Below are 10,912 nucleotides of genomic sequence, written 5' to 3'. Positions count from 1 at the left end.
ATGGAAGCAGAGAACCACACAGGAGTATCCCAATTCCTCCTCCTGGGCCTCTCAGAGGACCCAGACCTGCAGCCCCTTCTCTTTGGACTGTTCCTGTCCATGTACCTGGTCACAGTGCTTGGGAACCTGCTCATCATCCTGACCATCAGCTCTGACTCCCACCTCCACACCCCCATGTACTTCTTCCTCTCCAACCTGTCCTTTGTGGACATCTGTTTCACCTCCACCACGGTCCCCAAGATGCTAGTGAACATCCAGGCACACAGTAAAGACATCTCCTACAGAGGCTGCCTTACTCAGGTGTATTTCTTTATGATTTTTGCTGGTATGGATAACTTCCTTCTGACTGCAATGGCCTATGACCGCTTTGTGGCCATCTGCCACCCCCTGAACTATACGGTCATCATGAACCCCAGGCTGTGTGTCCTCTTGGTTCTGACATCTTGGTTCATCATTTTCTGGGTCTCCCTGCTTCATCTTTTACTGATAATGCGTTTGAACTTCTCTGTACACACAGAAATCCCACATTTCTTCTGTGACCTGCCTCCCCTTCTCAAGGTGGCCAGCTCTGATACCCACATCAACAACATCATCCTGTATGTAGCAACTGCCCTGCTGGGTGTGTTTCCTGTCACTGGGATCCTCTACTCTTATTCTCAGATTGTCTTCTCTTTAATGAGGATGTCTTCCACTGAGAGTAAGTGTAAAGCCTTTTCCACCTGTGGCTCTCACCTCTGTGTGGTCTCCTTGTACTATGGGACAAGTCTTGTGGAATACCTCAGCTTTACTCTGACCCAATCTTCCCAAGGAAGCACAATTGCCTCAGTAATGTACACTGTGGTCACCCCCATGCTGAACCCCTTCATCTACAGCCTGAGGAACAAGGATGTAAAGGGGGCCTTGGGGAGACTCCTCAGCAGAGCAGCCTCTTGTCGTTAATGGAACAGTGACCTCGGTGCAAAGTGGACATCGTGCTCCTAAGGCAAATGCTGAGTTTCAACATCTTAGATCGTTTTCTTTCCTAAGACAACATGCTTCATTTTCTTTTATTCAGAGGCAATTGGGAGTGACACTTGTATATATGATTTTGTTTTGTTTCTCCTCAACAACTCTAAGTAATTCCTTTTGGATATTTCTTACTTATATTTAGTCCTTAACGTTTCATCTTTCATCAATTTGTTACAACTAAATCCTAGTATTTCTACCTTGATGTTTAAAGCACTTATCATATTATGTGCAGACATGGTTTACTCAAAATTTATCCTCTTAATGACATAAGTGATATCACTACAAAGAAATGATAAATATTAAGGTAAAGGATATTATCCTGGTTTGATCATCCCACAATGTATGCATGTATCAAAACATCACCTTGTTCTCTCTTCCGTTTTCATGAAATTCCACCAATCTTTCTTTTCCTTTTTTTAACCTTTAGCTTCCATAGATGAGAGAAAACCTTCAACCCTTGAATTTCTGAGTGTAACTTATTTCCCTTAACATAAATTTCTCAAGTTCCACCCATTTTTCCTGCAAATGACATGATTTCATTCTTCTTAATGGCTGAATAAAACTCTATTGTCCCTAAATATCTCATTTTCTTTATCCATTTATCCATTGATGGACACATACACTGGTTCCATAATTTGTCTATTGTGTGTTGGATGCTATAAACAGCCATGTATCACTGATGTATGGTGACTTTAATTCAGAGAAAAGGGACCCAGGGGACAGAAGACAGAGGGAAAAGAGAAATACTGGGGAATTATATTGGCCAAGTTATATTACTATACTCTATGCATGTACAAATATGTAACAATGAATCCCACCATTATGACAATGCTTCAATAAAATATAGAAAAGATCACAATTCTCCCCATAAATGTATATACTTACTATGTGCCCATTAAAATAAAATATAACTGAAAAATTAGCTGTTAATGTTAACGCTGTTCTCCTTAACTTGATTGTTTTCTCGTTTTCACTGGATGAAATAGAATGAAAATCCTACAGTAGTAAAGGCAAATTGATTGCCATAGAATAACTGTGCTTATTGCTTGTAGATGTATGATGTTTGAAACCTTGAAAACATTTCTCTGAGATATGTTCTGTCATTCACTCCATTCTCAGAAGATACTGAGATTAAGATGGACTATAACCTTGCAAACGGACACTGAGCTTACACTTCTAACTTGGACACTACTTTTTATATGACATTGACTAGATTCTCAACTTGGAAGCTGAAAACTATCTTTGAAAGAGAGTTTGATCATTTGGCTCACATTGATATAATGCCCAGGGTGAGTCTGAGATATGGCTATATACTCTGTTATCCTCCCTCCCTCCCTTCCTTTCTTTTTTCATCCTTCCTCTTTCTAACTATTGCATTGGTCAATGTTCATTTGATTCCTTCCTTCTTTATCATAATATGCTACTATATTATACACAGAAGTATTCAACCATTGGTGAATACTTGGGCGATTTCCATCTTTTGCATATTATGAATAATGCTGCCACTAACATGCATTGATGTTTATTTAAGCATTTGTTTTCAATCATTTAGAGGATTTACTTAGGGGTGAAATTACTGGGCTATATGATGATTATATCTGTAAATTTCTGAGAAATCACCTCATTGTGTTTCTTAGTGGCTGGTATATTTCACATTTATTGCAGGATATCAGATGATAATGTCTTCACATTATTGCCAATATTTGACATTTTCCATTTTTTTAATATAGCCTTCCAGTGGATATGAAATGATATATCATTTGATTTTCACTTCCCTACAATTGAGCATCTTTTCATGAGATTGTTTACAATATGTAGCAATTCATAGACTTTCAGTGGAGAACTATCTTTTCAACCCTTTACTGTTTTGTAATTGCACAGTTTGTATTTCTGTTTTTGACTTGTATGTATTTTGGATACTTGCTCCTTGTTGCAACCCATGCAGCATCAACAAAAGATCTCAAGTAGAGGTGACAGGAGATGGAGAAAAACACAGAGACAAAGAAAACACAGAGATATTTTCAAGTAAAGCTAGGGCCAGGTGGGACATTGCACTCAGATGGAGGAAGAGTGACCAAGAACTAACTCCTCAAGTCTATTATATCAGGTCTCATAATCAGGGAGTTAAACTATAGGGGTATTATAAATTATTCAAGGCTTGCGAGTTATCAAGAAGCTTTTGTGTGTGTGTGTGTGTGTGTGTGCACTAAGAAGTTACAGAACTAGAAACATTTTTTGCCGCTATCCTACTGTTGCAGTGCTAGGAACATCCTGCTATTATCCTGCTGCACCCAGGAAACCCATTGTCTGGAACAGCTGATAATTATTAGTCAGAGCCCAGGGTCAAAGCTGGTAATATCCTCACCTTTTGGCAAGGAATGTTTCCCAGGCTTGACTTTTGCCAACACAGCAGAATCTGCTCATCCCTCCCCACAGCTTCTTTATGAACTGTATGTTTTAGATACATCTATTTGCTGTATGTACATATCTATAGATATTTGCTCCAGATATATCAGTAGAGTAGAGGAAAGGGAATGGGGGAGAGAGGAGAAGAGTGAAAGGGAAATATTGGATACTGAATTAGAACAAATTATATTCCATGTTTTTATGTCAAAATGAATCCCAATATTATGTATAATTAAAAAGAACTAATAAAAATTATAAAAAATTGCTTAATTCTGTGTGATATTTTCCACTCTTAAAGTATTCAGATTTTTATAATTAACTATAAACATCATAATGTACAATAGATTATGGAGATATTTCTTCTAACTGAATTTTTTTTCCTTTCACCAACATCTATCCAATTCCCCACCTTACAACTCCAGTAGCCACCATTTAACTCTGTGTTTTTGTGAGTCAGACATATTAAGATTCCACACATGGTAAGGTGGTGCAGGGTTTGTCTATCTTACCTGGCTCATTTCTCTTAACAGAATCATATATACCTACTGGGTACAATGTGACATTTTGACACATGGATACATTATGTAATGATCAAATAAAGGTAATTAAAAATCCATCACTTCAACCATTTATCATTTCTTTGCATGTGAGAACATTCAACGTCTTCCCTTCTAGCTGTTTTGAAATATACATCATTGTCAACTGTAGTCACTTCAGTGTGTTGTAAAACATGAGGAATTATTCCTCCTCTCTAACTGACTGTTCCCACTGAACAACCTCTACCCTCTCCACTACTTCTCCCAGTCTCTGGGAACCATTGTTCTGTACTCTATTTCTGTGAGAATAACTGTTTTAGATTTGTCATATGAATCACATCAGGCAGCCTTTGTCTTTGTGTGTCTGGCTTATTTCACAAAATGTAATCTTCAAGGTTCATTAATAATGTTATAAATTACATGATTTCATCATTTCATAGTTTGAGTATCTAACTATAAACAGTTTGAGGAGATTTGGTACTTGTTCTTCTTTATGCATTTAGTGGAAGTGATTAGTGAAGCCATCAAATCATTTCCTGGTCTTAAAAAAATACCAAATCTATCTTTTTAATGATTATTGGTCTATTCAAATTATCTTTTTCTCCATAATTCAATCTTGGTAAGTTGTGTTTGTCTAGGAATTTATCCATTTCTTCTAGGCTAAAAAATATGCTGGCATATAATTATTCCTGACAGCCTCCTATGATTTTTGGTCATTCTGTGGTTTGGGGTTTAATGATTCCTCTTTCCTCTCTGATTTTATTCACTTGAGCCTTCTCACTTTGGTCTTTCTTATTCTAGCTAAAGGTTTGTCTAGCAATTCAAAGGGGAAAAATTATTTTCATTTACTCCTGATGCATTGGTTGTTCAAGAGTATGTTTGTTAGTTCTACATATTTGTGAGTTTTCCCAAGAATCTCCTAATTTTTATATGGTATAAAATCTCCTAAATTTTATACCATGGTATAAAAATGTGTATAAAAATTCTTTTAATTTTATACAATTGTGCTCAGAAAAGATACTTAATATAATTCCAACCTTTAAAATCTTGTTAAGGCTCATATGATCATTCCTGGAGACTCCTCGATGTGTCATTGAGAATTATATATAGGCTATTGGATGCAATGATTTGATTCACAGACTTATCTAATGACCTCTTCTAAGAACAAGTTCAATGCAAAGGGAAGAATTTTTACTCCTAGCCCACACAGTACATAAAAATTGACTCAAAAATGGTTTAACAGTTTTAATGTAACAATGAAAATCATAAACCTCTCAGAGATAAAAAAAACAACACCTTCATCACATTAGATTCTAAAACAGATTCTCAGACATGATATTGAACCCACAAGTAACAAAATACAAAATAGTTATGCTGGACTTAATCAAAGTGAAAAGAAAAATCCATGCCTCAAAACACATCATCAAGATAATGGAGCACATTAGTAGCATAAAATTAGACACAAATAAGAGTGGGAAAGTACAGAGAGCCAAAAACAAGTCCACAAATGTATGGATCAATTAATGGCCAACTGATTTTGACAATTTGACATGGACACACATTGCACAAAAGAGTCTTTTCAGTTAATTATGCTAGCAAAACTGGATATCAGAAAAATGAAATCATCCATACATATAAATCAACTAAAAAATTATACCAATTCAAAATCACATCACACACACACACACACACACACACACACACACACACAGGCATACTTTAACTCAAAATGAATTAACAATTTAAATGTAAGACCTGAAGCTTGTAAGTACTAGAAAAGAACATAGGAGAAAGCTCCATGATATTTGCTTGGGCAATGATTGTCTTGATATAAACCTCAAAGCACAGGCAGCAGAGCAAACATAGAATAATGATATTGTATCACACTAAATACCTTCCCCGAAGCAAAAGAAATAATCTCCAGAGTGAGGACACAACTTAAAATTAAGATAAGATATTTGGAAACCATACAATAGATGAGAAGGAAATATCCAAAATAGGATCCTCATATAATTCAATAGTAATAAAACAAATAACTTGATTAAAAGTGGGCAAAGAAAACTAGGAGTGATGGTATACGCCTGTAATCCCAGCACCTGTGGAGGCTGAGGCAGGGATTCCAAGTTGAAGGCCAACCTCAGCAAATTAGCAAGGCCTTAAGCAATTTAGTGAGATCCTGTCTCAAAATTAAAAAAAAAAAAAATTAAAAAGGGCTGGGGATGTGGCTTAGTTGTGAAGCCCCCAACCAAGTTTCAATTCCTAGTACAAAATGAAACAAACAAAAAAAAGCCAAAAAGGGGGGGGGGGGGGAGGCAAAGAACCTGAATAGACATTTCTCAAAAAAAGGCATAAAATGGTTAATAAGTATACAAAAATGCTCATCATCTTAACCATCAGGATAATGCAAATTCAAACCACGAGGAGATGACCCCTCACACATGTTAAAATGGCTATTAACATAAAAGATAACTAGTGCCCTGAAGATGTGGAGAAAGGGGCACCCTGGCACACTTTTCATGAAAATGTAAATTATTTATCCATTATGGAAAGTGGTATTGAGATCCCCCCAAAACAAACAAAAAATATAGAGAACTACCATATGATCCAGCAATTCTAAATCCAAATCATCTAAAATCATTTTGCCAAGCACAGCAGCATTATTCACAATGCTCAAGATACAGAATCAACCTCAGTGTCTAGCATTGAATGAATAAATAAGGAAATGTGGTGTGTGTACAATTTGGAATGCTACTCATGCTTAAAAAGGAGGGACTCCTGTCATTAGCTACAACATTGGATGAACCTGTATGATACTATATTAAGAGAAAGAAGCCGATCTAGAAAGACAAACACCATGCAAGCTAACATACATGTGGATTTTTAAAACTAGAGCTCTTCCAAACAGTGAGATGTGGCTCTGGTAACCATGTGGTGGGGGATGGGGTAGGCATTGACAAAGCACACAAAATTTCATCTAGACAGGAGGACTACCAACAGAGAGATCTACTGTATATCATGATGCCTGTAGGTAATATCGATAAACTGAACACTGAAAAAACATTAAGACATCATATAGAATGGGGAAACATTTATAAAACACTTAGTTTCTATCAGGGCCAGTACCAATATTATACATAAAACTTTTCAAGTTTGAAAAAGTATAAAATTACAAAGTGAACAAAAACTTTTTTGCACAGAAGATTTCTACACTACCAATGACCACATGGCCAGTTAATCAGAAGGAAATGAAAACAACACACAATGAGAAAGGTATACTTCACACCCAAGGAGGCTCTGCTTGTGACAGACTTACAATAACAAGTATGGGCAGGGTGTGAATATGTTAGTATTTCCATTAACATTTACGTTAGCATGTAAAATATGGCAGGGACTCTGAGACAGTCTGGCTGTGGCTCAAAATGTGTAATACACAATTACCACAATATGTAGTAGTTCCACTCCTAGATACACTAACCAAAGTATGGAAAGTAACACAGCCACGCCCTGCTGGACAACCTTGCAATGTATCTTGTGCAAACTTCACAGAGCACGCCTACACAAACAAGCATGGCTATGACACCACAAGGTGCTATCATGCTGTGGGAGCCTCGTCTGCCCTTGACTAGAGGGTTGTTAGGTGGCATATGACTTTGCCAAGACAAATAAACATGCCATGGATATCCACCCAGCACTATGCCAAAGAGCCACAGGGTGAGATCACCCAAAAGCCATCTGTGGATGAATGATAGCTGGTGTACACACACACCAGGACCACGCTCAGTCACAGGCAGGGATGGAGTGAGTTGCAGTTGTAGAAATTAAACAACAATAACAAAGAATCAGAAGTGGGGAGACAAGGAAAGAAGGTGGGAGTGGGGAGAGAGAGATAGAAATGAAAAGAGCAGGGATCACAAGCAATGCAGCAGTGACAGTGGTTCCAGGGACACTGGACCACTGGTAGACACATGAAGGGATCCCTGTCAAAGGTGTGTTCTAGCTCTGGTGGTGACAGTCTAATCATTCTTCTTAGAAGAAGTGGGAAACCAAGAGGAGTGCAGTAATTTCTCTGCCTTTTACTTCAACTCTCAAGGAGACTGAGATCTGTCTCCTTGGAGAGCTGAAGTAAAAGGCAGAGAAAGCTCTGGGAAATACTCTCATGATTGAAGTCACCTGTGTGGAGTGACAAGTAGTCCTCACATACTAAGTGTTTCATTTTGATGATTTTATTTGCAAACAAAGGATGAAAATCTGTGAAATAAAATTTTGGTAAATAAAATACTTTCAGGAAACCATGTCAATACTTGATACAAGTTCTTTACTTCAAGTGGAAAATCACAGGAATTCTATAAGAAAACATTCTGAGTTTTTAATTACATTGATCTTGTAAAGAAAAAAAAGGTTAAAAGAGGAATTCCTCAGGCTGTTTATAAAGGAAAAGTACAAAACAATAAAATGCAAAGTGAGTTCCTTTGTGAACACCAGCAATTATGCACACCTTTTAGAGAGGAAAAGCCAGGATATTAAAATTCACATTTGCCTCAGGGGACATGACATGCTCTTATTTCTGAGGTCCCTGATCCATCACGAACAAGAGGCTACCCTGGTGAGGAGTCTCCCCAGGGCACCCTTCTCATCCTTGTTCCTCAGGCTGTAGATGAAGGGGTTCAGCATGGGAGAGACCACAGTGTACATGATGGAGGCGATCATGTTTCCCTGAGAAGGATGGGTCATGGCAGAACTGAGGTGAACCCCAAGACCTGTTCCGTAGAAAAAGGAGACGACACAGAGGTGGGACCCACAGGTGGAGAAGGCTTTAGACTTGCCCACAGAGGAGGACACCCTCAGTATCAGGAGATGATCTGAGAGTAGGATTAGAGGATCCCAGTGGCAGGGAAGACACCCAGCAGGGCAGTCACCACATACAGTAAGATGATACTGAAGAGGGTGTCAGAGCTGGTTGCTTTGAGAAGCTGAGACAGTTCGCAGAAGAGATGAGGGACTGCAGTGCCACTGGAGAAGGTCAGTTGCTTCAGGAGTAGAATGTGAAGCAAGGACACCCAGAACATGATGAGCCAAGACAGCAGCACCAGGAGGACACACACAGCCGGGGGTTCATGATGACCTTGTAGTTCAGGGGGTGGCAGATGGCCACGAAGCAGTCAAAGGCCATCACAGTCAGAAGGAAATTATCCATACCTGCAAAAATCATTAAAAAATACACCTGAGTAAGGCAGCCTCTGTAGGAGATGTCTTTGCTGTGTGTCTGCGTGTTCACCAGCATCTTGGGGACAGTGGTGGAGGTTAAACAGACTTCCATAAATGAAAGGTTGGAGAGGAAGAAGTACATGGGGATGTGGAGGTGGGGGTCAGAGCTGACAGCCAGGATGATGAGCAGGTTCCCCAGGACAGTGACCAGGTACATGGACAGGAACATGCCAAAGAAAAGGGGCTGCAATTGTAGATCATCCAGGAGGCCCAGGAGGATGAATTCCCATACTCCTGTGTGGTTTTCTGCTTCCATATCCGTAGATTTTCTGCTTAAGAAAGAGATGCATGCTGAGTTCAGAACACAAGAGGCCACTCCAGAGGTGACTGCTCTACAACATCACCCTTGGATGGACATCCTTCACTCTCCAGGTGAGTTTCTCATGACACTGATTCACTGAGACAAGGGGTAGTCTGTGTCCATTTTAAATGTGTATCACTGACCAGCATTTAAAAAAATTAACTATAAGTTCTCATTTATCATCTTCTCCTGGGTTTTAGTCCCCTATCTACATGAAGTTAACTAAGCAACCCAATTTTTTGTTGATATGCTCTTTTACATAGTAGGATCTCAATAAAGAAGATATTTCACTATGTTAATGCTATTATTGTATTCCTCTTGTATGATATTATGTTAGACATATGCAGCTCCAAATTATAGCATGAGAATATGACTTAGAAATTGAGTCCTTAAGTCAGACTTCCTAGAACAAAATTTTGTTTCACTCATTTTCATCTGTGTGACTTTTAGAAATTTATTTCAATTCTCTTTGACACAAATACTAAACTCTACAGTAGAAATATTAAATATTCTCTAACAGGAGTATTTAAGAGCAAAATCAGATGAGAAGGTGCTGGTACTTTTCCTAATGTAGTTCCTGTGACATAATCACACGTGTGGGGTTTTATTTATAGCATCTCAACAAATCTGTCCTCAAGGCTCTCATTTATCAATTTCCCTTTTAGGCTCTGGCAGCCACCAAGGCCAGCATTCTGGGGATTCGGATGATCATAAATACAGCAGGTGGGTTACCTCTGCTGACTGCATGCAGGACTTCTAATTAATGGTGATCCCTGCAGCTGCTTCTTTCAGGGAATTCCTGCTCCATGAGTTCTTCCTAGAAGAGGAAAAAGCATGTAGACTGACTGCACAGATAAAAGGAGGAAACAGAAGCTCACTGCCATGAAAATCAAATTCAAGGCCAGATGAGCGTGTTCAGGTGACCGTGTTCTCCAGTTGGGAGGGAGTGTGCAGAGCAGCAGAGCTCATGGGCAACACCCAACAGATGCAATGGGATAAGATATTCAGGGTTACTGAAGCTGAGTCACCCTAGAAAAATAAAAAGCAAATTTACTTCTCACAGATCAATGTTTACATTCCACACAATAGACAAAGGGTGGTTATTGTGAGTGCCTGAGAGTGCTAATTAGGTTTAGGAAGGGTTCCTGGAGAAACAGTTTAGCCTGGAATGTGGGTAAGATATACCTCCCAGAAACAGAAATATTTGGACAGAGAGAGGAAGGATGGGTCACTGTCACCAGAGGGACTGAGGAGAGAAGAACTGTTCTAGGCTGAGAGGACAGAATGTGCAGCTGCCCTTTCCATGGGGCTGGTATAGCAGAGGAGGGTGGGGTGGGGGCAGGAGGGTGGAGTGTGTGAGGCCCAGAGTAGAGCTGCCTGTGGTTCCCCATGATGT

At 39.0% G+C, this 10,912-nt stretch overlaps 1 protein-coding gene and 1 pseudogene across 1 annotated transcript; one reads left to right on the top strand and one right to left on the bottom strand.

Moving 5' to 3' along the window:
- Positions 1-939, top strand: LOC114107498 (olfactory receptor 7D4-like). The gene has a single exon (XM_071602339.1). The coding sequence runs from the start codon at positions 1-3 to the stop codon at positions 937-939; it is 939 nt and encodes a 312-aa protein (XP_071458440.1).
- A 7,538-nt stretch (positions 940-8,477) lies between these two features.
- Positions 8,478-9,480, bottom strand: LOC139705221 (olfactory receptor 7D4-like; annotated as a pseudogene).
- Between the last annotated feature and the right edge of the window lie 1,432 nt (positions 9,481-10,912).

The sequence above is a fragment of the Marmota flaviventris genome, chromosome 1 (assembly GCF_047511675.1).
Source record: "Marmota flaviventris isolate mMarFla1 chromosome 1, mMarFla1.hap1, whole genome shotgun sequence".
NCBI lineage: Eukaryota > Metazoa > Chordata > Mammalia > Rodentia > Sciuridae > Marmota > Marmota flaviventris.
This window is presented reverse-complemented; position numbering and strand designations above follow the sequence as displayed.